This window comes from Oncorhynchus keta, chromosome 9 (assembly GCF_023373465.1).
Source record: "Oncorhynchus keta strain PuntledgeMale-10-30-2019 chromosome 9, Oket_V2, whole genome shotgun sequence".
NCBI lineage: Eukaryota > Metazoa > Chordata > Actinopteri > Salmoniformes > Salmonidae > Oncorhynchus > Oncorhynchus keta.
In genome coordinates this window covers 33,889,787-33,916,332 of record NC_068429.1, presented here as the reverse complement: position 1 = coordinate 33,916,332, position 26,546 = coordinate 33,889,787, and the positions used below count along the sequence as shown (strand labels likewise).

General features: G+C 45.1%; 1 protein-coding gene across 1 annotated transcript in view; it reads left to right on the top strand.

Moving 5' to 3' along the window:
• dpysl2b (dihydropyrimidinase like 2b) overlaps positions 1–22,264 on the top strand; it is a 28,556-nt gene extending 6,292 nt beyond the window's left edge. Inside the window, exons 2-14 of the mRNA XM_035776128.2 lie at positions 2,104–2,192; positions 2,410–2,594; positions 3,219–3,383; positions 5,017–5,078; positions 5,862–5,942; positions 10,958–11,026; positions 11,149–11,269; positions 11,426–11,582; positions 12,084–12,225; positions 12,438–12,608; positions 13,551–13,730; positions 15,635–15,809; positions 16,367–22,264. Coding sequence (XP_035632021.1) covers positions 2,104–2,192; positions 2,410–2,594; positions 3,219–3,383; positions 5,017–5,078; positions 5,862–5,942; positions 10,958–11,026; positions 11,149–11,269; positions 11,426–11,582; positions 12,084–12,225; positions 12,438–12,608; positions 13,551–13,730; positions 15,635–15,809; positions 16,367–16,458 — 1,689 coding nt within the window. The 3' untranslated portion in view covers positions 16,459–22,264. The remainder of the gene's footprint in view (positions 1–2,103; positions 2,193–2,409; positions 2,595–3,218; positions 3,384–5,016; positions 5,079–5,861; positions 5,943–10,957; positions 11,027–11,148; positions 11,270–11,425; positions 11,583–12,083; positions 12,226–12,437; positions 12,609–13,550; positions 13,731–15,634; positions 15,810–16,366) is intronic.
• The last annotated feature ends 4,282 nt before the right edge of the window (positions 22,265–26,546 follow it).

Below are 26,546 nucleotides of genomic sequence, written 5' to 3'. Positions count from 1 at the left end.
TGTTTTTGCTTTGGCGTTATGGGGTATTGTGTAGATTGATGAAGAAAAAATAATTTTAGATTAAGGCTGTAACGGAACAAAATGTGGAAAAAGGGAAGGGGTCTGAATACTTTCCGAATGCACTGTATATGTGAAATGGCACGACAAATAATGAAATACTTATAGTCAACCACATGATTTTTGTTCAGTGAACAGTTGCTAAAACAGGATGGAATCATGTAGATGTGAGAATGGACTGGGTTCATCACTCTTGTCACACGAGTTCTTCAAAATGTCCTGACATAGTCATCACTGATAATACATTCTTTGGGGGTTTGTTCGAAAGAGAGGAGAGAAATGTGTGTGCGCGTGCCTTTCTGCGTGTGTCTTTGTTTTATAGAATGTTTGTCAGTTGACAGCGCACAAGTAACCACTTTTGTTGGGGGAAAAATATACCAAAGCATGTCAATGTCATAGAGATGAGTTTTCTATTCTTTAGTCCAAATGCATTTCGGGCGGGGCATTGTGAACCCCGTTGGAAAGCATTTCTGCTTGAGGCCAGGGCTTCTAGCAGGGAAACACGCTAGAGGCTGAAACTCAAACAGAGCAACCTTTGTTTGTGGAGGGGGCTAAATGCCTCGTGACCAGAATTGTGCCTCTCCACTTTTGGAGAGTAGGCCGTCGCCACTGGGGCAACACAGGGAGGTGCCAGGGGGCCCGGCTCTCCCCTCTCTCAGTCTCGCACAGAAACAAGTGGCCTGGTGACAGAGGAAGACTGATTCCCAGTGAGGATGCCGGAGGGGCGTGTCCTGTGGCGTGCTCTGCTGCTTGTCATTGATTCATCCGTGCATTCCTCACCCTCATTTTGAGCCATGCTGGTATCATCCTACCTAGTCAATTATCCATTCGAAGATGCATGTTCCATATTTTGTTCCTGGTCACGACATGCTGTATTCAGCCATCTGTAATAAGCACACTGTACATCTGCGTTCCCTTTCCCCATTCCTGTATTAGGATGTGCATGAAGCATTGATCACGCATTCTCTCTTTAAGACTCATTCCAGGCTGCTGCTCAACTCCGATCCTCTGAGTCTTTGGTTCCGATTGAACTCCCGTTCCCTCTCTCCTATTGCTCTGCTTCTCGATCTCTCTCTCTCTCTCTCTCTCTCTCCTTTATTCTTACAATCCCAAACACGTTCTGTCCCGTTCTCTGTCTCACTCACATACTGTAATGGTTGAACAAGCTTCACCCAAGATCTGGTGCTGATCCAAACTATCCCTGTATGGAACTGCTTCTTCCTCTGTGTCCTGTGTGTGTGTGTTGTGTGTGTGTGTGTGTGTGTGTGTGTGTGTGTGTGTGTGTGTGTGTGTGTGTGTGTGTGTGTGTGTGTGTGTGTGTGTGTGTGTGTGTGTGTGTGTGAAAAGAGAGAGACTTACAACACAAGCCATCCATAATCAAATAGATCATGCCAGCCCAACACAACCAGTTGGGGCAACCATAAACATTATGGGAGGATAACTTGTTCCTTATCATCACAGAACTCACTTGGACAAAGCCTAATATCCCCATGGCGCAATAAGGCAGAACATCAGATAATGCTGTGACAGTGACACATGATGTGACACTGCCCAATACAGCAGAGGGGCAGTCGGAACGTCCCACCATGGTGGAGGCGATGGGACGGCAGGGACATGTAGGGGGGTTAACTCTTTTGGCTTGTCTTTAGTATTTTACGTGTCTGTATTTAGTATATTAATAGCACAGTGTTAGCTGATGCTTCCTGTAAAGAAAGTGGCTGGTACTGCGGGTGGTGCCAAATACAATACTCACCATAATGAGCTCATTTTTATTAGGCCATATAAATGCCCAGGATGTTCTTTGTGCGTTACATTCTGGTGTCTGCTTTCCCACACTGACATAAAAGGCTTTTCCTAAAGGAACGCTTACTTCACTGTGTTAACTCTGTGAGGATGAAGAGAACTGGACATGTGTATACTAACGAATGAATGAATGACAGTTGGCAACCCATCCCTCACAGGATGAATTGACACATAAGGAAACATCACCTTGATTCACAGTGAATTCTTCATCCAATAATATATATTTTTTAAATGATCTTGTAGAGTGACCGTCTCCTGATCAAAGGGGCGATAATCGTGAACGATGACCAGTCCTTCTGTGCTGACATCTACATGGAGGATGGTCATATCAAGTGAGTTTCACAACGACGACTACATGCTCTACTTCTCAGAAGTTAACTACCTCTGCACCATCCTTACCGTTAGACTTTTAACACTGGTCGTTGTTTGCTTTTACAGACTAAATTGCTGTCGTAATGATAACTCTATAACAACTCTCTCTCTTTTTCTCTTTCTCACTCTCTCTTGCTTTCCCTTCTCTCTCTTTATCTCTCTTCCTCTGACTCCCAGACAAATTGGCGAGAACTTGATAGTGCCCGGTGGGGTGAAGACCATCGATGCCCACGGGCGCATGTTGATGCCAGGGGGCATTGATGTGCACACACGCTTCCAGATGCCCGACCGGGGCATGACCTCGGTGGACGACTTCTACCAGGGCACCCGCGCCGCTCTGGCAGGGGGCACTACCATGATCAGTATGTACACTACCACCTACCCACTTTCTGTCCTCCCCCTCTCAAGAGTAATGGGCAGGGCACAGTGCCAGCTCCATCTATGGCAGCACCAGGTCCTGAATCCATAAAGTCTCATCTGCTACAGACTAGCGTGCCACCAAGTGCTGCTGAGTGCTGTGAAAAGTGGACTAGGGAGGACGTTCAAAAACGTTTTTCTAGTTGTTTATCCACTCTCCTCCTTATTGCTCAGTAATAGCATGGCCTGTCTGTAGCGTTCTACTGTCTGTCTGTAGCGTTCAGTAGAGTTCTACTGAATATCCTAGCTGCCTCAGTACAGGTCCATCTCCCTGCTCAGCAGTTACACAGACTCCTGAAGAGTACGGTGGCTTTTCACATCGTGCAGAATGCTGACTCCTGCAGCTCTGCACTGCAAAGTCCACAGAGCCATCTCTGTAAATGGGTCACGTCACGAAACAGAGGCTTACTGGGTCACAGTGCAGTACAGTACAATCTGGTGGATGAAACATGATGCAAGATCCTGATCTAGGCTTTTAATCTGACCTACTGCATATCATGGTTGAACGCGACCAGAACAATAAGAATGATCCAATTTACTAAACAATTGTATGTGTGTGTGTCCACTAGTTGACCACGTGGTTCCGGAACCCGGGGTCAGTTTGCTGTCTGCCTTTGAGCAGTGGCGTGAGTGGGCGGACAGCAAGTCGTGCTGTGACTACTCTCTACATGTGGACATCACTGAGTGGCACAAGGGAGTCCAGGAGGAGATGGAGGCCCTTGTCAAGGACCACGGTACAGACACATCCACATTAACATCTCATTATGTGATATAGTACATTTTGATTGGTTGTGTTCATGTTTTCTCTTTCTGTATGGTTGCTAGATTTCCTACATGTACAGTACCAGTCAAACGTTTGGACACACCTAGTCATTCAAGGGTTTTTCTTTATTTTTACTATTTTTGAAATTGTAAAATAATACAGAAGACATCAAATCAATGAAATAACACATATGGATTCTTGTAGTAGTCAAAAAAGTGTTACAAATATAAAAACATGTTTGCTTTGATGACAGCTTTGCACACTCTTGGAATTTTCTCAACCAGTTTCATGAGGAATGCTTTTCCAACAGTCTCGAAGGAGTTCCCATATATGCTGAGCACTTGTTGGCTGCTTTTCCTTCAGTCTGCTGTCCAACTCATCCCAAACCATCTCAGTTGGGTTAAGGTCAGATGATTGTGGAGGCCAGATCATCTGATGCAGCACTCCATAACTATCTTGGTCAAATAGCCCTTACACAGCCTGGAGGTGTGTTGGTTCATTGTCCTGTTGAAAAGCAAATGATAGTCCCACTAAGCACAAACTAAATGGGATGGTGTATTGCTACAGAATGCTGTGGTAGCCATGCTGGTTAAGTGTGCCTTGAATTCTAAATACATCACCTACAGTGTCACCAGAAAAGCACCATCACATCTCCTGCATGCTTCACGGTGGGAACCACACATCCGTTCACCTAGTCTCACAAAGACAGGATGGTTGGAACCAACAATCTCAAATTTGGACAATTTATACTCATCAGACCAAAGGACAGATATCCACCAGTCTAATGTCCATTGCTCGTGTTTCTTGGCCCAAGCAAGTCTCTTCTTATTATTGTTGTTTTTTAGTAGTGGTTTCTTTGCAGCAATTCGACCATGAAGGCCGGATTCACGCAGTCTCCTCAGAACAGTTTATGTTGAGATGACAGTTACTTGAATTCTGTGAAGCATTTATTTGGGCTGTAATTTCTGAGGCTGGTAACGTTAATGAACTTGCCCTCTGCAGCATATGTAACTCTGGGTTTGCGACTGCACTTGAAGAAACTTGAAGTTCTTGAAATTTCCGTATTGACTGACCTTCATGTCTTAAAGTAATGATGGACTGTCGTTTCTCTTTGCTTATTTGCACTGTTCTTGCCATAGTATGGACTTGGTCTTTTTCCAAATAGGGCTTTCTTCTGTATACCCCCCTACCATGTCACAACACAAATGATTGGCTTAAATCCACAAATGTACTTTTTACAAGGCACACCTGTTAATTGAAATGCATTCCAGGTGACTACCTTATGAAGCTGGTTGAGAGAATGCCAAGAGTTTGCAAAGCTGTCATCAAGGCAGAATCACAAATATATTTTTATTTGTTTCACACATTTTTGGCTACTTCATGATTGTTATTATTATGATGTGTTATTTCATAGTTTTGATGTTTTCACTATTATTCTACAATGTAGAAAATAGTAAAAATGAAGAAAAACCCTGGAATTAGATTGTGTGTCCAAACTTTTGACTGGTGTACTGTATGTTCATATGTTACTGGTCTCTTCGCCTCTCTTTGTTTCTCATCCCAACTCTCTGTACCTTCCTTTGACACGTGCTCTCTCTCCTCAGGTGTCAACTCTTTCCTTGTCTATCTGGCTTATAAGGATGTTTTCCAGCTTGCTGACTCTCAGGTAGGACTTACCTTATCATATGGTAGCTTTTTTTGGCTCCCTGTTTCTCTTACAGGAAACACACATCGATCGCTACCGCCACAAAGGACATGAAAGGTTAAAATAATCTTTAAGAGAAAAGTATGAAAGGAATTCACCTCTTTTAACGCCACATTAACTGTACTGTTGAAAGTTATGGGACAAAATCACACAGACTGCTCAATTACATGCACTGTAAGACTTTATATACTGTAGCTCTCCAGCCCTCCCCACCCAGCATATCCCATGGCCTGCTCTGGGCTGAGTTGAGGAGGGAGGGTGGGGGAGGTTGAGGCATTAATTGTGTGTGTCTCCAGTGGGAGTAAGGGACCATGAAAGAATGCACCAGTCCAAGTCTTTGTGTCTGACTCATGGTGAAACTGATTAATCTTGGACTGGAGGCTCCTTTGAAAACGGCCCGCGTTGGTCTTTGCACCTGTGTGAGGAATGCATTCAGGCTGCTTGGCCAGAGCATTTCATTCTATTTTGTGCCGGTCTCCCAAGGCAACCTATGGTAGCTCTTTATTATATTTCTGGCTTTTGGGAGATTACTCATACAAGACTCACACATCGCTCATACATCAGTAACAGGTTCTCCTCTACCACTGTTGTATTTGAGACCTTCAGAGTAAGTTTGCATGGTGTGAAATTGGCATTATTGTTCACTTTGCTCAGCTATCAGAGTATCCTCATTTAACTTTACCCTGTCTGTTCTATGACCCATCTGTGGTTGTCTCAGGCTGCTGACATGGTTATGTCCTGTAGGTCTATGAGGTGTTCAGTGTGATCCGGGACCTGGGGGCCATCGCTCAGGTCCATGCTGAGAATGGAGACATTGTGGCTGAGGTAAGACCTGAGGCTAATGGGGTAAGGCGGTTTTCTCTCTCTAAAATGGCGCCGGAAGAAATGGCAGCAGTTTTACGGGCGCCCAACCAATTGTGCTGTTATGTTGTTTTTTTTCGCGTTATTTGTAACTTATTTTGTACATAATGTTTCTGCAACCGTATCTTACGGCAAATAAATAGCTTCTGGATATCAGGACAGCGATCACTCACCTCCGGTTAGTATTTCTTCCTCGACAAGCAGGACGCACAGGACATTCTCCGAACTCCCGACAAGGCCAACATCTCAGTTATTGTCAAGAGGAAGAGACGCAGGTATAGAGGACACAGAGTGGGGTGCCCCCAGAGTGGGGTGATTCGCAAAAGGCGAGTTGGAAAGCTGCCGTTACCATCGATATTACTCGCGAACGTGCAATCATTGGACAATAAATTAGACGAGGTACGATCACGAATATCCTACCAACGGGACATCAAAAACTGTAATATCTTGTGTTTCACGGAATCGTGGCTGAATGATGACATGGATATTCAGCTAGCGGATTTTACACTACACCGGCAAGATGGAACAGCCCACTCCGGTAAGACGAGGGGGGTCTGTGCATATTCGTAAACAACAGCCAGTGCATGAAATCTAAGGAAGTCTCTAGATTTTGCTCGCCTGAAGTAGAGGATCTTGTGATTAAATTCAGACCACACTATCTGTGTGGCTGTTTATTTACTACCACAGGCAGATGCTGGCACTAAGACCGCACTCAGTCAACTGTATAAGGAAATTAGCAAACAGGAGACCGCTCATCCAGAGGCGGCGCTCCTAGTAGCCGGAGACATAAATCAGTTCTACCTAATTTCTATCAACATGTTTAATGTGCAACCAGAGGGGGGAAAAAAGTGGTCAGATGAAGCAGATGCTAAACTACAGGACTGTTCTGCTATCACAGACTGGAACATGTTCTGGGATTCTTCTGATGGCATTGAGGAGTACACCACATCAGTCACTAGCTTTATCAATAAGTGCATCGAGGACCTCGTCCCCACAGTGACTGTACGTACATACTACATACCCCAACCAGAAGCCATGGATTACAGGCAACATTCGCACTGAGCTAAAGGGTAGAGCTGCACCTTTCAAAGTGCGGGACTCTTAAGAAATCCTGCTATGCCCTTCGACGAACCATCAAACAGGCAAAGCGTCAGTACAATGCTAAGATTAAATCATACTACACCGGCTCTGACGCTTGTCTTATGTGGCAGGGCTTGCAAACTATTACAGACTACAAAGGGAAGCACAGCCGCAAGCTGCCCAGTGACCCAAGCCTACCAGACGAGCTATGCTTGCTTCGAGGCAAGCAACACTGAGGCATGCATGAGAGCATCAGCAGTTCCGGACGACTGTGTGATCACGCTCTCCGTAGCTGACGTGAGTAAGACCTCTAAACAGGTCAAAATTCACAAGGCTGCTGGGCCAGACGGATTACCAGGACGTGTGCTCCAGGCATGTGCTGACCAATTTTCAACATGTCCCTGCCCAAGAACACGAAGGCAACCTGCCTAAATGACTACAGACCTGTAACACTCACATCCGTAGCCATGAAGTGCTTTGAAAGGCTTGTAATCGCTCACATCAACACCATTATCCTAGACCCACTCTAATTTGCATACCGCCCCAACAGATCCACAGATGATGCAATCTCTATTGCACTCCACACTGCTCTTTCCCACCTGGACAAAAGGAACTTCTATGTGAGAATAATATTAATTTACTACAGCTCAGGGTTCAACATCATAGTACCCTCAAAGCTCATCACTAAGCTAAGGATCCTGGGACTAAACACCTGCAACTGGATCCTGGACTTCCTGACGGGCCACCCCCCAGGTGGAGAGGGTAGGTAGAAAGACATCTGCCACGCTGATCTTCAACACTGGGGTGTTGTACTCAGTCCCCTCTTGTACTCCCTGTTCACCCATGACTGCATGGCCAGGCACGACTCCAACACCATCATTAAGTGTGCAGACGACACAACAGTGGTAGGCCTGATCACCAACAATGACAAGACAGCCTATAGGGAGGAGGTCAGAGACCTGGCCGGGTGGTGCCAGAAGAACAACCTACCCCTCAACGTAACTAAGTCTAAGGAGATGATTGTGGACTACAGGAAAAAGTGGACCTCCGCATGCCCCCATTCTCATCAACAGGGCTGTAGTGGAGCAGGTTGAGAGCTTCAAGTTCCTTGGTGTCCACATCACCAACAAACTAGAATGGTCCAAACACACCAAGACAGTCGTGAAGAGGGCACGACAAAGCCTAATCCCCCTCAGGAAACCTAAAAGATTTGGCATGGGTCCTCTGATCCTCAAAAGGTTCTACAGCTGCAACATCGAGAGCGTCCTGACTGGTTGTATCATTGCAATTGCTTGGCCTCCGACTGCAAGCCACTACAGAGGTTAGTGTGTACACCCCAGTACATCACTGGGGTTAAGATGCCTGCTAGCCATGACCTCTATACCAGGTGGTGTCAGAGGAAGGCCCTAAAAATGGTCAAAGTCCCCAGCTACCCCAGTCATAGACTGTTCTCTCTACTACCGCATGGCAAGCGGTACTGGAGTGCCAAGTCTAGGACAAAAAGGCTCAACAGTTTTTACCCCCAAGCCATAAGACAGGCAATCGAATGGCTACCTGGACTATTTGCATTGTGTGCCTCCCACAACCCCTCTTTTACGCTGCTGCTACTCTCTGTTTATCATATATGCATAGTCACTTTAACTATACATTCATGTACATACTACCTCAATTGGGCCGACCAACCAGTGCTCCCGCACATTGGCTAACTGGGCCATCTGCATTGTGTCCCGCCACCCACCACCCGCCAACCCCTCTTTTACGCTACTGCTACTCTGTTTATCATATATGCATAGTCACTTTAACCATATCACATTGTTCATACTACCTCAATCAGCCCGAATAACCGGTGCCTGTATATAGCCTCGCTACTGTTATTTTTCACTGTCTTTTTACTGTTGTTTTTATTTCTTTACTTACCTATTGTTCACCAAATACTTTTTTCCGCTGTTGGTTAGAGCCTGTAAGTAAGCATTTCACTGTAAGGTCTACTACACCTGTTGTATTCGGCGCACGTGACAAATAAACTTTGATTTGATATTGTCACACTGACCTTCTCAATATTGCTGACTTAGTACACAAGGGGGCGCCAAACAAACACAGACTGCTTAACAAAATTAGCACAAGTAATAACGAATTTCCAAGGGGGTTGCTAGCTAAATATGCTAACGAGCGAAAACGAAAATAAGCGATTTGCAAAGACAGTCAATCCAGCTCGTGTGCATGTGTGTGTTTGTGTGTGTGTAATTTTTGTTAAGTTTGGACATTTACAAGTGAATGTGAACGGGAGACATAGTGCAAATTGTGGCAGCCCAGGGGGCAATAAATAAGACACACAATAAATAAGACAGCGAGAGTCAGTTTTGCGGTGCTTAAACAATAGTTGTTCGTTAATAAAGGTTGGGGGGAACGAGGAGGGGAGAAATACATCTGAAAGTCTTCTCATGTAACGGGTGGGTCACTGTGTTCAGTGTGGCTGTTCCTCGGACCGTCTGTGTTCATTTTATTGTTTTTTATTTCACCTTTATTTAACCAGGTAGGCCAGTTGAGAACAAGTTCTCATTTACAACTGTGACCTGGCCAAGATAAAGCAAAGCAGTTTGACACATACAACAATACACATGGAATAAACAAACATACACTCAATAATACAGTAGAAAAATCTATATACAGCATGTGCAAATGAGGTAGGATATGGGAGGTAAGGCAATAAATAGGCCATGGTGGTAAATGAATTACAATATAGTAATTAAACACTGTAATGGTAGTATGTGCAGAAGATGAATGTGCAAGTTGAGATACTGGGGTGCAAAGGAGCAAGATAAATAAATAAATACAGTATGGGGATGAGGTAGATTGGATGGGCTATTTACAGATGAGCTATGTATAAGTGCAGTGATCTGTGAGCTGCTCTGACAGCTGGTGCTTAAAGTGTCCATATGAACAAAAAAGAGAGTGAGAGTGATGAGTCTGGGGTTTCAATACTTGCGCTGGGAGTCGTTGTGTCTGGGAATGGGTCCTCTTGCTTTGGGTCCAAAGAAAAGGAAGAGAGAAAGTTGAGTCAAACATTACCTAGTATCTTCTTTGTCGTCTGATCGAGGTGCTTATCATACTCACTGCTGTTTTTCTGGGGTCTAGGAGTACCCTCTGCCTGTCTACCCAAGCACCTGAGTGACTGCACCTCTACTTATACCCATTTGGTAATGAGGGAACGGTGGGACCAATTCCAGGTCCAATTGGTTGCAGCACCTGGACTGGGTGGTATGGGTGTTGAATCACCAGCCCCAGTCGGTGCCTGTAGAGCTGTCCATGGTGCTGACTCACCTTAGCCTCTGTAGCTCTCTGGAGCTGACGAAGGTCCTGCTCTTTCCTTGTAGCTCCCTGCTGGCCCCCGGGTTGCCACAAAAGGAACAAAGTTTGGACGCATGATTGTCTAAACGTACCTTGTTTTTTTATTGTAAGCTTAATTACTTGTGTGGCTGCCAGCCAAATAGCTTTGCACTTGTGTTGTCATCTGATGAAAATGAAGCTATTTTCTGCTGAATGTGTTGTATTTTTTTGCGTGAAGGAAACTATAGTTGCACGTCCCTGATCACTCTATAAAAAACGCTGTTGACTTTTAAAATAAAACGCAACCCCTGTCAATACACAGCTGGACAACACAGCTGGGCTCACCTGCACCCACTTTATCCCGTTGTGCTATTTACAAAGAAACAGGTGACTGGCTTTCAACAGTATTGACAGTATGGAAAAACCATCCCGTGGCTATTCCCAAATACCCCGGTATATACAGTATACCGCCAAAGCCCAGCTAACAAAACACCATTTACTGGACTATCAAAACCCGATCTATAATATCAAACACTGGACATTTTTAAAGCGTACCTTTTCTGTCCATTCAGGAGCAGCGTCGTATCCTGGAGCAGGGCATCACTGGACCTGAGGGACACGTCTTGAGCCGTCCTGAAGAGGTATAATGCATCAGCATTTGACCTCAGAGTTCTTACCTCTCTGTTTTTATCTTCCCTTTCTATTTTCAAAACACGTCCTTGCATGGTCACCTTGAACTCTGAACCCTGGGTGTGTCTTTCAGGTGGAGGCAGAGGCTGTTAATCGTTCTGTGACAGTAGCCAATCAGACCAACTGTCCCCTCTACGTCACTAAGGTGATGAGCAAGAGTGCTGCTGATGTCATCGCTCTGGCCAGGAAGAAGGGTGAGAGACTGTTGGTAGGCTGTTGCTAGGGTACAAACATACAGAAGGATGAAGGGAAGATGCACATGTGTGAGCCAAAAGAAGGGAGACACGCCATAATAGGTCAATAACATCATTCATTTTGTAATCACATGATGTTTCTGATTGGCCTTGCAGGCACGGTGGTGTACGGGGAGCCAATCACTGCCAGCCTGGGCACAGACGGCTCACACTATTGGAGCAAGAACTGGGCCAAGGCCGCCGCCTTCATCACGTCCCCGCCCCTCAGCCCAGACCCGACCACGCCCGACTATCTCAGCTCCCTGCTCTCCTGGTGAGAGCACTAACTCAGCTCCCTGCTCTCCTGGTGAGAGCACTAACTCAGCTCCCTGCTCTCCTGGTGAGAGCACTAACTCAGCTCCCTGCTCTCCTGGTGAGAGCACTAACTCAGCTCCCTGCTCTCCTGGTGAGAGCACTAACTCAGCTCCCTGCTCTCCTGGTGAGAGCACTAACTCAGCTCCCTGCTCTCCTGGTGAGAGCACTATCTCAGCTCCCTGCTCTCCTAGTGAGAGCACTAACTCCAGCTCCCTGCTCTCCTGGCGAGAGCACTATCTCAGCTCCCTGCTCTCCTAGTGAGAGCACTAACTCAGCTCCCTGCTCTCCTGGTGAGAGCACTATAACTCAGCACCATTACACTGGATTGTGCCATATGGACAAATATCCATATTCATACGGTGTAAACTGTTATCATGGTGACAAGGTCAAGTAGGACAATCATCCCACTCAGAGTCCAGGTGGCACAGTCTAATCTCTTGTCCTGTGCCTTCCTCCCCAGTGGAGACCTTCAGGTGACTGGCAGTGCCCACTGCACCTTCAACACTGCCCAGCGCGCCGTGGGCAAAGACGACTTCACCCTCATCCCCGAGGGTACCAACGGCACTGAGGAGAGAATGTCCCTCATCTGGGACAAGTGTGTGGTGAGAGACTACATATTATATATATATATATATATATATATAAAACATACAGTATACTCATATACAGTACATAATATATACAGTAGAATGTACAGTGTACATCATGTGTAGAATGTGTATGCAATTGCGTACACACTCATCTATGTCCATATAAATGTGATTTTCTCCCAAAGTTAACTGCCCCATTCTCTGTGTTCCCCTGGCTCATCCAGGTGACAGGCAAAATGGATGAGAACCAGTTTGTGGCGGTCACCAGCACCAACGCTGCTAAGATCTTCAACCTTTACCCCCGTAAGGGCCGCATCGCTGTGGGCTCTGACGCCGACCTGGTCCTCTGGGACCCAGACATCACCAAGATCATCTCAGCCAAGAGCCACAACTCGGTCAGTCAGTCACACACTCACTACGCACAAATATTATATCTTCAGATAAGCGCAGTCTAGTGTATATCCAGCCATATGGTATTACACCACAGATTCATCTTCGGGAAACTGCCCAAAATTAAATTGTTAAACTTTGAACATTCAAGTGAACTTGTGGTTGAATTGCAATAGTTCTATGAAATTACCATATTGGTATTTTTATGGTCATCTGACTCCTGACCACATATGATTGGTTGGGTTCCCCAGCTCTAGGGCGTGGGCCGTATGGTAACTCAGAGGAGTGATGTCACCCCCAAACTCTGCCAGAGTACAGGAACATGTCATTTCTGATTGTTAGCAGCCAAATCACAGTGTGCGTGCGTGTGTATGTCCGTGTGTGTGCTTATGCAATCTAATTGCTCTACCTCTCTGTGTTCTATGGTTTCTTTCTTTCCATTTGGTCATGAAATTGACTAATGTACATGGGGAAAATTGGTAATTCAGAGAGACATAGTGTGTGTGTAATGGGTGGTCCAGCCTCTTGGTGATCTCATGCTTTTTCTAAGCCCTGTGGAGCCCACTAAATGGCCATGACCTCAGTCCTAGTCAGCCAGTAGTTTTTACGAGGGTGGTCACACTCCACACTGCTCTCCACTGCCCACACCAGCCTGGTAACTCTGCTCCTCGCTGCCTGGCTAAATCAATGGTCTGTGGTGATCAATGATGCTATCTCAGGAGGGGTTTTCAATTGCCATTTATCTATCCCTTTCAAAACCCATAGCGGACACTTAATGATTTGAACATTGGCCCACTATAAAACAGCAACGCACTGGCAAAGGATGGAGGAGGAGGGATGTCCTCCACAGTAGTACTAAAACCAATCAACTCACACGAATCATAAGAAAAATGATCTATTGTACTACATTCTGTCTCTCCTCCTCTCTCCCCCTGTCACTCTTCCAGAATGTGGAGTACAACATCTTTGAGGGTGTGGAGGTGCGTGGCGCCCCCATGGTAGTGATCAGCCAGGGTAAGATCGTCCTGGAGGAGGGGAACCTCCACACCACCGAGGGGTGCGGCCGCTTCGTGGGCCGGAAGCCCTTCTCGGACTACGTCTACAAGAGGATAAAGGCCCGCAGCAGGGTAAGGCACTGTTTTGGAACTGCGTCATCGTGGTGTGCTGTCTTTTGTGGTCCTTCTGTAGCTCAGTTGGTAGAGCATGGCGCTTGTAACGCCAGGGTAGTGGGTTCGATTCCCGGGACCACCCATACGTAGAATGTATGCACACATGACTGTAAGTCGCTTTGGATAAAAGCGTCTGCTAAATGGCATATATTATTATATTATATATTTTGCATTGATGTGTTTTATTTCCAAGGGAGTGGGTTTCCTTTTCAAATACCCTGTATCATGTTAAGTTACTGACTCATGATAAGATGAGGGTATTTGCTGACAAGTTGCTGTCAGTAGCAGGGTAAAAGTACTGTCACTGCAACGGATTTCCATCATATGGATTTTTTGGTTGTACAGTAGTTATTATATATTTTTTAAGGTATATACAGTGGGGCAAAAAAGTATTTAGTCAGCCACCAATTGTGCAAGTTCTCCCACTTAAAAAGATGAGAGAGGCCTGTAATCATAGGTACACTTCAACTATGACAGACAAAATGAAAAAAAAAAAATACAGAAAATCACATTGTAGGATTTTTAATCAATTTATTTGCAAATTATGGTGGAAAATAAGTATTTGGTCAATAACAAAAGTTTGTCTCAATACTTTGTTATATACCCTTTGTTGGCAATGACAGAGGTTAAATGTTTTCTGTAAGTCTTCACAAGGTTTTCACACACTGTTGCTGGTATTTTGGCCCATTCCTCCATGCAGATCTCCTCTAGAGCAGTGATGTTTTGGGGCTGTTGCTGGGCAACACAGACTTTCAACTCCCTCCAAAGATTTTCTATGGGGTTGAGATCTGGAGACTGGCTAGGCCACTCCAGGACCTTGAAATGCTTCTTACGAAGCCACTCCTTCGTTGCCCGGGCGGTGTGTTTGGGATCATTGTCATGCTGAAAGACCCAGCCACGTTTCATCCTTAATGTCCTTGCTGATGGTAGGCTTTGTTACTTTGGTCCCAGCTCTCTGCAGGTCATTCACTAGGTCCCCCCATGCGGGTCTGGGATTTTTGCTCACCGTTCTTGTGATCATTTTGACCCCACGGGGTGAGATCTTGCATGGAGCCCCAGATCGAGGGAGATTATCAGTGGTCTTGTATGTCTTCCATTTCCTAATAATTGCTCCCACAGTTGATTTGTTCAAACCAAGCTGCTTACCTATTGCAGATTCAGTCTTCCCAGCCTGGTGCAGGTCTACAATTTTGTTTCTGGTGTCCTTTGACAGCTCTTTGGTCTTGGCCATAGTGGAGTTTGGAGTGTGACCGTTTGAGGTTGTGGACAGGTGTCTTTTATACTGATAACAAGTTCAAACAGGTGCCATTAATACAGGTAACGAGTGGAGGACAGAGGAGCCTCTTAAAGAAGAAGTTACAGGTCTGTGAGAGCTAGAAATCTTGCTTGTTTGTAGGTGACCAAATACTTATTTTCCACCAAATACTTTCTGCCCCACTGTATATATATTGTTTAATCAAATTGAAAAGGACTGGAGCTGGTCAAACTTGCAGTTTTATGTACAAAATGATCTTTCCCTAAAAGCTTTTTACATGAAAGGGGAACTTAATTTACATGACAGGGGAGGTTAATTTACATGACAGGGGAGGTTAATTTACATGATAGGGGAGGTTAATTTACATGAAAGGGGAGGTTAATTTACATGAAAGGGGAGGTTAATTTACATGAAAGGGGAGGTTAATTTACATGAAAGGGGAAGTTAATTTAGATGAAAGGGTAAGTTAATTTCACCCTGCAGACAATCGATCTGAGATCGACTTAAGTTTTATTCATGGAGTTTTGGGGGGGGGGGGTTTAACCCATGCAGTAGGTTCGGGTTGTTTGATCTTGACTCTTGATTCTGCCTCCTCCCTGTTCTCCAGCTGGCTGAGCTAAGGGGTGTTCCCCGGGGGCTGTATGACGGGCCTGTCTGTGAAGTGTCAGTCACACCCAAAACTATGACTCCTGCCTCCTCTGCCAAGAACTCTCCAGCCAAGCAGGCAGTAGCCGGCGCCCAGCCTGTCCGCAACCTGCACCAGTCAGGGTTCAGCCTATCTGGTGAGGAGCACTGGGGTGGATCCATGAATCCATTCACTAGAGATATCTATCTGACATTATACCTATCTTTTTTTTACCTCCCATTTTCTCCCCAATTTCGTGGTATACAATTGTTAGTAGTTACTGTCTTGTCTCATCGCTTTAACCCCCGTAAGGACTCGGAAGAGATGAAGGTCGAGAGCCATGCGTCCCCCGAAACCCAACCCAACCAAGCCACACTGCTTCTTAACACAGCGCGCAGCCAGCCGCACCAATGTGTCGGAGGAAACACCGTACACCTAGCCCGCCCGCCACAGGAGTCGCTAGTGCGCGATGAGGCAAGGATATCCCTGCCGGCCAAACCCTCCCTAACCCGGCCAATTGTGCACCGCCCCATGGGCCTCTCGGTCGCAGCCGGGCTCCGGCTCTGGGCTCGAACCCAGAGTCTCTGGTGGCACTGCGCCACCCGGGAGGCCTATACCTATCATAGTTTTGATGATAAACTATGACATGTTCATAACAATGAACATGTCATAATACAGTGATATTGACTTCCTCCTCCTCTTCTGTACTTGTAGGTGCTCAAGTTGATGACAACCTTCCTCGGCGTAACACCCAGCGCATTGTGGAGCCACCTGGTGGCAGGGCCAACATCACCAGCCTGGGTTAACCCCTCCCATTGGCCACCAGGGGAAACGAGGGCTTGAGGAGAGGGGCATCAGGGACTAGGGGCCATTCCACCAGGAGCCAAACCAATTCTCCCCTCCTCAATCTCTTTCCCCCGTCTCACGCTCTGTACATCTCTCCCCCACTCTCTCTCCCCCGACACCCCACTATAAAGGAGACGCCTATAAAAAAAAGATTTGCCTCATTGGAAGAAAAAAAAGAGACGAAAACAACAGCCCATATTTGAGCACTTTTGACTGTATTATTTAGTGTTCTCTACTGTACTTTCTTCCTGCCATGTATCATTCAGTTTATTTTTTGATGTTCATAGTAGAGGGGTCAAGTGAGACTAGACTGAGCAGTTTTAACACGGCCAAAAGGTCAAGACAGTGCATGTCGCATTTGCATGGAGGAAGTCCTATCTGTTTCCGTTCCGTCTTTTTTCATTTTCAATGTAGGATAAATGGAGTACGGAGACACATGGGTGACATGTTCTACATCAGATTAGTTGCGCTAACATTATGTAGTGAACAAACATGGAAGAGATAAGTCGCTTATCCTTTCCTCAATATTGATATATTCACTGGTGTGTTTGTTCTCTACTGTTTATACAGCCTGCCCTCCACTGTGCTCGTTCTTTCCCACACGGTTCCCAAGATCAGTACAGCACTGGCTACCATCAACACAATTCATTGACTTGTCCATTGTTATTGTTTAAAGCTGGCAGTATGCCATCCTCGTCCTCCGGGTTACGGGATGAGGCATGAGATTAGTAGTAAGCCGAACTACTGTTGAAAACCTTAAAGGAGCTTCTGACTGGTGCTCATCTCATGTCATCCCACCAGTAGCTTTGTTTAAAGGAATACATGGACTGAAAAAACATGGTCCATATTTGGAAGCTGCTGGTGAGCCAGGAAAGTCCAGTAGATTAGAGGAGAAGGGGTTTTGGCAGGCTGTGAATAGAGCGCTGTATGTGTGTCTCCCAGGGAGCGGCCATCATGGAACTTAACGGCCCATGAGAGGAGATGTGACTCAAATGTAGGATGTTGGGAGGAGTGTAACCGGGTCGGCAGCGAAGGAAGGGAGATTTGTCAGAATACTAGGGAATGCCCAATTCTTCATAGCCTCGTTCAACTCACCCTCTTTGCAAGATGGTGCCACACTCGTACTCAGCTACGCTATAGTACAGTATGTGCCCATATGCCTCGCCTGAAGGGGATTGTGGTCTATCACTGTAATGGGATCTTTGAGATTCATACACCATTTAATTGACAGTGTTGCAGGCAGCATCCCTCCCTCCTGTTCTAGAATGTTCCAGTACCAACCAGTGCATTCAGAAGACTGAATGTCTTTCTGCTCCCGGCCTCCTCTTTTTAATTCATGCACTCCCCTTTTCCTTTTTAACTCTTTATGTGCCTGAACCCACAGAAGTTGGACTGATAGTTCGATTTTGTATTATTCTTATGATGGTAAGATAAAAATGTAAAATAGCTGATGTTAACCGATACAAAGGTGCCAGATTTTGTTATTTCGTATTCCACTGATAGTGCTCCTTTAAAAACAACCATGCTTACTTAATATGTTCTAATGTTTTAGTTTTTAACTGTTCCTATATTTGGTGTCATTCTGTAAGTAAGTGGCCTGAGGCTGAACACTATTCATCTGAGCTTGAAAGTAGACATGGAGTAATGTATATCTAACTAGTGTGCAGTGTTAATGTGTAAGGGATGGGACACACACTGGTCCCAGTGCACCACTCCTTGGGTCTCAGACCTGGAGTGCTGGTAATGGCCCTTCGTTTTGCACGGTCTGGTTTTCATTAAGGCAAAGCAGTCTGGCAGCTGTTTTTCTACCTTCACTCGCATGTCAGCGAGATTCTGGCCTAGAAGTCGCTGTTCTGCAGTGTTTCGCCTTTTCCTCTCCATGACTCAACACAGAGCAACACACTCACACTGTGACGGACGCACTCACTCACACTGTGACGGACGCACTCACTCACACTGTGACAGACGCACTCACTCACACTGTGACAGACGCACTCACTCACACTGTGACAGACTCACTCACACTGTTAGACACACGCACTCGCACGCATGCACTCACAGAACAAGGGGTGTCTGTATGTCCTTCCAGCACTGTGCTGTGTCTTGGACCCTTGGTTTTCCTGGCTGTGTTAAGGTCTCATAGGAAGCCCTTAGAAGGTAGAGTCTCTTTCAGGGTAGTAATGGTATCTGTGTATAAGGAATCCATAGCAGGGAAATTAAAGTTTGACACTTCAATGTGACGACCTACAGGGAATGAGATTAGACGGGGATGGGAGGGAGGTCGGCTTGTTAGTGTTCAATCACTCAGGTGAAAGAGTCATTCCAGTCAGGGTTTGGATGATCTAATGCAGCCAGATGACTATATATCAGAATTGTGTATATGCATACAGTACCAGTCAAAAGTTTGGAGACACCTACTCATTCAAGGGATTTTCTTTATTTGTACTATTTTCTACATTGTAGAATAATAGTGAAGACATCACAACTATAAATAACACATATGGAATCATGTCGTAACCAAAAAAGTGTTAAACGAATCAAAATATATTTTATATTTGAGATTCTTCAAAGTAGCCACCCTTTGCCTTCTTGAAAGTTTTGCACACACTTGGCATTCTCTCAACCAGCTTCACCTGGAATGCTTTTCCAACAGTCTTGAAGGAGTTCCCACATATGCTGAGCACTTGTTGGCTGATTTTCCCTTACTCTGCAGTTCAACTCATCCCAAACCATCTCAATTGGGTTGAGGTCGGGTGATTGTGGAGGCCAGGTCATCTGATGCAGCACTCCATCACTCTCCTTATTGGTCAAATAGTCCTTACACAGCCTGGAGGTGGGTTGGGTCATTGTCCTGTTGAAAAACAAATGATAGTCCCACTATGTGCAAACCAGATGGGATGGCATATCACTGCAGAATGCTGTGGTACCAATGCTGGTTAAGTGTGCCTTGAATTTCAAATAAATCACAGTGTCACCAGCAAAGCACCATCACACCACCTCTTCCATACTTCACAGTGGGAACCACATATGTGGAGATCATCCGTTCACCTACTCTGCGTCTCACAAAGACATGGCAGTTGGAACCAAAAATGCAAATTTATACTCATCAGACCAAAGGACAGATATCCACCTGTCTAATGTTCATTGCTCGTGTTTCTTGGCCCAAGCAAGTCTCTTATTATTATTGTTGTCCTTTAGTAGTGGTTTCTTTTCAGAAATTTGACAATGAAGGCCTGATTCACACAGTCTCCTCTGAACACTTGATATTGAGATGTGTCTGTTACTTGAACTCTGTGAAGCATTTATTTGGGCTGCAATTTATGAGGCTGGTAACTCTAATGAACTTATCCTCTGCAGCAGAGGTAACACTGGGTCTTCATTTCATGTGGCCCCCATGAGTCAGTTTCATCATATCACTTGATGGTTTTTGCGACTGCACTCGAAGAAAAGTTCTTGACATTTTCCAGATTTATTGACATTCATGTCTTAAAGTAATGATGTACTGTCGTTTCTCTTTGCTTATTTGAGCTGTTCTTGCCATAATATGAACTTGGTCTTTTACCAAATAGGGCTATCTTCTGTATACCCACCCCTACCTTGTCACAACACAACTGATTGGCTCAAAAGCATTAAGATGGAAATAAATTCCACAAATTAACTTTTAACAAGGCACGCCTGTTAATTGAAATGCATTCCAGGTGACTACTTCGTGAGGCTGGTTGAGAGAATGCCAAGAGTGTGCAAAGCTGTCATCAAGGCAAATGGTGGCTACTTTGAAGAATCTCAAATATAACATATTTTGATTTGTTTAACACTTTTTTGGTTACTACATGATTCCATATGTGTTATTTCATAATTTTGATGCCTTCGCTAATATTCTACAATGTAGGAAATTGTAAAAATGAAGAAAAATCCTTGAATGAGTAGGTGTGTCCAAACTGTACTGTCTGGCACGTAAGATTAAGGCTGGGACAAGTCTCCGCCCTCACATGTGAAGAGTAGGCTACATGGCTGAGCAAAAACTCTCTTTATTTTCTCTTTGCCTCTTCACTTTTATATCATTCTCATTGAGATATTATGGTCATCATTATTCATATTTTGGTTATTGTTGTGATTATTTTTGTCATTGTTATTTTACTTGTTCTTCTCATCCCATGGAAAATCCTGGCCAATGTATTGGTATTTTTTCAGCGTGAGTCTCTTGCTTGCTTGGTGTTGGACTGCATTTCTCTCAAACGGAGGGGGACGCAGGGTTAACATGATTCATACCTCTACTCCCATAGACTGGAGGGTGGAGCAAGGGGCCTGCCAAAGCACAAATAAGATCTGTCAGCCAGGAGCGCATGAGTCCTCCTGAGACTCAAAGTATGTCTGCTCTTTTCTACCCCGATATTTCTCTCTCCCTCTTTCTCTCTCCCTCTCTCTCTGTGTCTCTCTCTCTCTCTCTCTCTCTCTCTCTCTCTCTCTCTCTCTCTCTCTCTCTCTCTCTCTCTCTGTGTCTTTCTCGCTCTCTCTCTCTTCCATTGTTGCCCTCTGTTGCCTTGACTACGAGGCCCTTGAGTCACACTAGGCCCCGATTTTTGTTTGTCATGGCAACGCTTGTAAGATCGGAATTTCCCCATAGCAACCCATTCGGACCTGGTGCTACTAGAAGAGCATGGTGTCTGTGGCAGACTAGCTGTACGGAAGCCATACACTCTGTAGAACTCTTTCCACACACACATTTTCTTCCCAAACCTGCTGTTCTAAAAATGAACTGCTGCTGCAGAATCACACTGTTTCAGTGTGTCACCGTCTGTATATAAGCTTTTGGTTAGTTGGGTGGGATCCACATACCTCTGCTGACCCAGGATTCGTTGGCCCTTGAATTGAGTCTTTAAGAGGGCACCACAAGCTTCACTTCACAGCATTTACGCAGAGTTCCTCTACAAGGCCACAGATATCTACCAGTCACCCAACGCTGTGGTGGAGCACCCATGCCTAAAGCATTGACTCAGATATTATTGTGTCCCCACAATATACTGTATACACACAAGCCCCATATACACACAAGCCCCGTTTTATACCTGGTTCTAACTTTTGTCCTGATCTTGTACACATTCAGATTGTGCTCACATTTTTTGACAGGTGTCTGGATATCTTACAAGTGTAGACAGATCTAGACAGAGAAACCATTTAAATAATTATTCTGCCCTCTGAAATCATTGACAGTTGGCAGCATTGACTGATTACATCAAGTAATCATGATTACATAAAGTAAGGGACCAGAAAATCTTGTCACAATGCAGACACAGTGGACAGATAACAAACACATTGTAATACCATGTGTAGACACATGTCTGGAAATGTGGGCACAATCAGAATGTAGGCGAGATCAGGACAAAGCACCCATGTTAGCTCCAAGTACAGTATAAACAGGGCTATAGACACACACATGCAAGCATTCACACAGACACACACATTCCTTCTTCTTGCTCTTGTCAGTTTGGATGTTTTTATATGCCACACTAATATGTGATGCAAGCGAAACACAGATGGAGAGTTTTAGGTTGGAGGTTGATAATGCTGTTCAAATCCCACCCCACACCCCTGTCCTCCCCCTCCACCTAACCCCCTCCGATAGTGAAAGTGAAACTGTGTGATGGTGTTTGTCTTGATGGCTGTGGGGTTTTGAGGATGCTTTGCTCTCTATGGAAAGTGTCAAATCCCATGGATGGTGATGTAAAAACAATAACCAAAACAAATAAAGATCAAAAACAAAACTCAGCCTCTGGCTTTTTTGGTGGTTGTTGTGTGCTGACCTTAGGGGGTAGAATTGGGTTCCCTCTCTCCACTCCTCACCCTTGGTAATAGCGCATCACATGGCCACTGATCATGTTTGAGTTTATTAAGTTTATTTTATTTTTACAGGGACAGTGCACATTAATCAACGTTTCAAGTGACAGAAACATTTTTTAAAAATGTTATTTAACTAGGCAAGGCAGTTAAGAACAAATTATTATTTACAATAATGGCCTAGTGGGTTAAATGCCAGGGATTTGATCTAGTAACCTTTCGGTTACTTGCCCAAAGCTCTAACCACTAGGCTACCTGCCGCCCTGACATTTGATTTGTGTGTAGTGTTTAAGTCTAGCCCTATAGTGCCCTGTGTATTAAGGTTACTGCGCCCCCCAATATTAACAACAATATTAAAACCTTTGTGTAGGAAAGGCCATATGAATATGAATAGTAAAGCTAAACCTCCAAATCGGTCAAACAATTCCAAACAACTATACTGTGAATTACAGAGCATACAGAAACATTACTGAATGTTCAATACTCTCCAATGGGCCTCTTGCAAAGATACAGACGTCAATGTTGCCTCTACTTATTCAGCTCATGTAGGACGGCATATTGTAAGTAATAATTTGTTCTTAAACTGACTTGCCAAGTTAAATAAAGATTCAATAAAATAAATAAATGTAATGTAGGCCAGGTTTTCCCAAAGTCAGTCCTGCCCCCGTGCACATTTTAGTTTTTGCTGTAGCACTACTCAGCTGATTCAAATAATCAAATCTTGATGATGAGTTGACTTGAATCAGCTGTGTAGTGCTAGTGCAAAAACAAAAACGGTCCCGGACCGACTTTGGGAAATTGCTGTAGGCTCACCAAATCCCACCGGACAAATGGTCTGCTCAGTCCTATGAGCGCAAGTACACTCTCATGACACAAGATGTCAGTATGTCCCCTAGTCTGTTCAAAGAAGTAAAATACCTATCCAGGTGTTCTCATCCTATTGTGTTGTTTTGTTTGGTATCATTTCATCTATTTTTATTGGATAATTGTTGTGTCCTTTTTGAGTTTACCTTTTCCATATCACTTTAGAATCTTTTATCTGAATTAAAATCTCTCCTTCATTAACCAACCCTGGAACTGTGTGACTAACAACTGGACTGTCAAATCAAATCAAATCTAATTTTATTTGTCACATACACATGGTTAGCAGATGTTAATGCGAGTGTAGCGAAATGCTTGTGCTTCTAGTTCCGACAATGCAGTGATAACCAACAAGTAATCTAACTAACAATTCCAAAACTACTGTCTTATACACAGTGTAAGGGGATAAGGAATATGTACATAAGGATATATCAAATCAAATCAAATCAAATTTATTTATATAGCCCTTCGTACATCAGCTGATATCTCAAAGTGCTGTACAGAAACCCAGCCTAAAACCCCAAACAGCAAACAATGCAGGTGTAAAAGTGATGGTACAGAGCAGCATACAGTAGATGGTATCGAGTACAGTATATACATATGAGATGAGTGTGTAGACAAAGTAAACAAAGTGGCATAGTTAAAGTGGCTAGTGATACATGTATTACATAAGGATGCAGTCGATGATGTAGAGTACAGTATATACATATGCATATGAGATGAATAATGTAGGGTAAGTAACATTATATAAGGTAGCATTGTTTAAAGTGGCTAGTGATATATTTACATCATTTCCCATCAATTCCCATTATTAAAGTGGCTGGAGTTGGGTCAGTGTCAATGACAAGTGTGTTGGCAGCAGCCACTCAATGTTAGTGGTGGCTGTTTAACAGTCTGATGGCCTTGAGATAGAAGCTGTTTTTCAGTCTCTCGGTCCCAGCTTTGATGCACCTGTACTGACCTCGCCTTCTGGATGATAGCGGGGTGAACAGGCAGTGGTTCGGGAGGTTGATGTCCTTGATGATCTTTATGGCCTTCCTGTAACAACATTTGACACACTGAACTCTGTCTGCAAAGTAATTGGTGAACCAGGCAAGGCAGTCATCCGAAAAACCGAGGCTGTTGAGTCTGCCGATAAGAATTTGGTGATTGACAGAGTCGAAAGCCTTGGCGAGGTCGATGAAGACGGCTGCACAGTACTGTCTTTTATCGATGGCGGTTATGATATCATTTAGTACCTTGAGTGTGGCTGAGGTGCACCCGTGACCGGCTCGGAAACCAGATTGCACAGCGGAGAAGGTACGGTGGGATTCGAGATGGTCAGTGACCTGTTTGTTGACTTGGCTTTCGAAGACCTTAGATAGGCAGGGCAGGATGGATATAGGTCTATAGCAGTTTGGGTCCAGGGTGTCTCCTCCTTTGAAGAGGGGGATGACTGCGGCAGCTTTCCAATCCTTGGGGATCTCAGACGATATGAAAGAGAGGTTGAACAGGCTGGTAATAGGGGTTGCGACAATGGCGGCAGATAGTTTCAGAAATAGCGGGTCCAGATTGTCAAGCCCAGCTGATTTGTACGGGTCCAGGTTTTGCAGCTCTTTCAGAACATCTGCTATCTGGATTTGGGTAAAGGAGAACCTGGAGAGGCTTGGGTGAGGAACTACGGGGGGCGGAGCTGTTGGCCGAGGTTGGAGTAGCCAGGCGGAAGGCATGGCCAGCCGTTGAGAAGTGCTTATTGAAGTTTTCGATAATCATGGATTTATCGGTGGAGACCGTGTTTCCTAGCCTCAGTGCAGTGGGCAGCTGGGAGGAGGTGCTCTTGTTCTCCATGGACTTCACAGTGTCCCAGAACTTTTTGGAGTTGGAGCTACAGGATGCAAACTTTTGCCTGAAGAAGCTGGCCTTAGCTTTCCTGACTGACTGCGTGTATTGGTTCCTGACTTCCCTGAACAGTTGCATATCACGGGGCTATTCGATGCTATTGCAGTCCGCCACAGGATGTTTTTGTGCTGGTCGAGGGCAGTCAGGTCTGGAGTGAACCAAGGGCTGTATCTGTTCTTGGTTCTGCATTTTTTGAACGGAGCATGCTTATCCAAAATGGTGAGGAAGTTACTTTTAAAGAATGACCAGGCATCCTCAACTGACGGGATGAGGTCAATGTCCTTCCAGGATACACGGGCCAGGTCGATTAGAAAGGCCTGCTCACAGAAGTGTTTTAGGGAGCGTTTGACAGTGATGAGGGTGGTCGTTTGACTGCGGCTCCGTGGCGGATACAGGCGATGAGGCAGTGATCGCTGAGATCCTGGTTGAAGACAGCGGAGGTATATTTGGAGGGCCAGTTGGTCAGGATGGCGTCTATGAGGGTGCCCTTGTTTACAGAGTTAGGGTTGTACCTGGTGGGTTCCTTGATGATTTGCGTGAGATTGAGGGCATCTAGCTTAGATTGTAGGACTGCCGGGGTGTTAAGCATATCCCAGTTTAGGTCACCTAACAGAACAAACTCTGAAGCTAGATGGGGGCGATCAATTCACAAATGGTGTCCAGGGCACAGCTGGGAGCTGACGGGGTCGGTAGCAGGCGGCAACAGTGAGAGACTTGTTTCTGGAGAGAGTAATTTTCAAAATTAGTAGTTCAAACTGTTTGGGTATGGACCTGGAAAGTATGACATTACTTTGCAGGCTATCTCTGCAGTAGACTGCGACTCCGCCCCCTTTGGCAGTTCTATCTTGACGGAAGATGTTATAGTTGGGTATGGAAATCTCTGAATTTTTGGTGGCCTTCCTGAGCCAGGATTCAGACACGGCAAGGACATCAGGGTTAGCAGAGTGTGCTAAAGCAGTGAGTAAAACAAACTTAGGGAGGAGGCTTCTGATGTTGACATGCATAAAACCAATACTTTTCGATCACAGAAGTCAACAAATGAGGGTACCTGGGGACATGCAGGGCCTGGGTTTACCTCCACATCACCCGCGGAACAGAGAAGGAGTAGTATGAGGGTGCGGCTAAAGGCTATCAAAACTGGTCGCCTAGAGCGTTGGGGGCAGAGGATAAGAGGAGCAGGTTTCTGGGCATGGTAGAATATATTCAGGGCATAATGCGCAGACAGGGGTATGGTGGGGTGCGGGTACAGCGGAGGTAAGCCCAGGCACTGGGTGATGATGAGAGAGGTTGTATCTCTGGACATGCTGGTTGTAATGGGTGAGGTCACCGCATGTGTGGGGGGTGGGACAAAGGAGGTAACAGGGGTATGTGACTAACAACCGGACTGTGTGACTAACAACCGGACTGTGTGACTAACAACTAGACTGTGTGACTAACAACCGGACTGTGTGTGACTATTAAAGAATGCTATGAC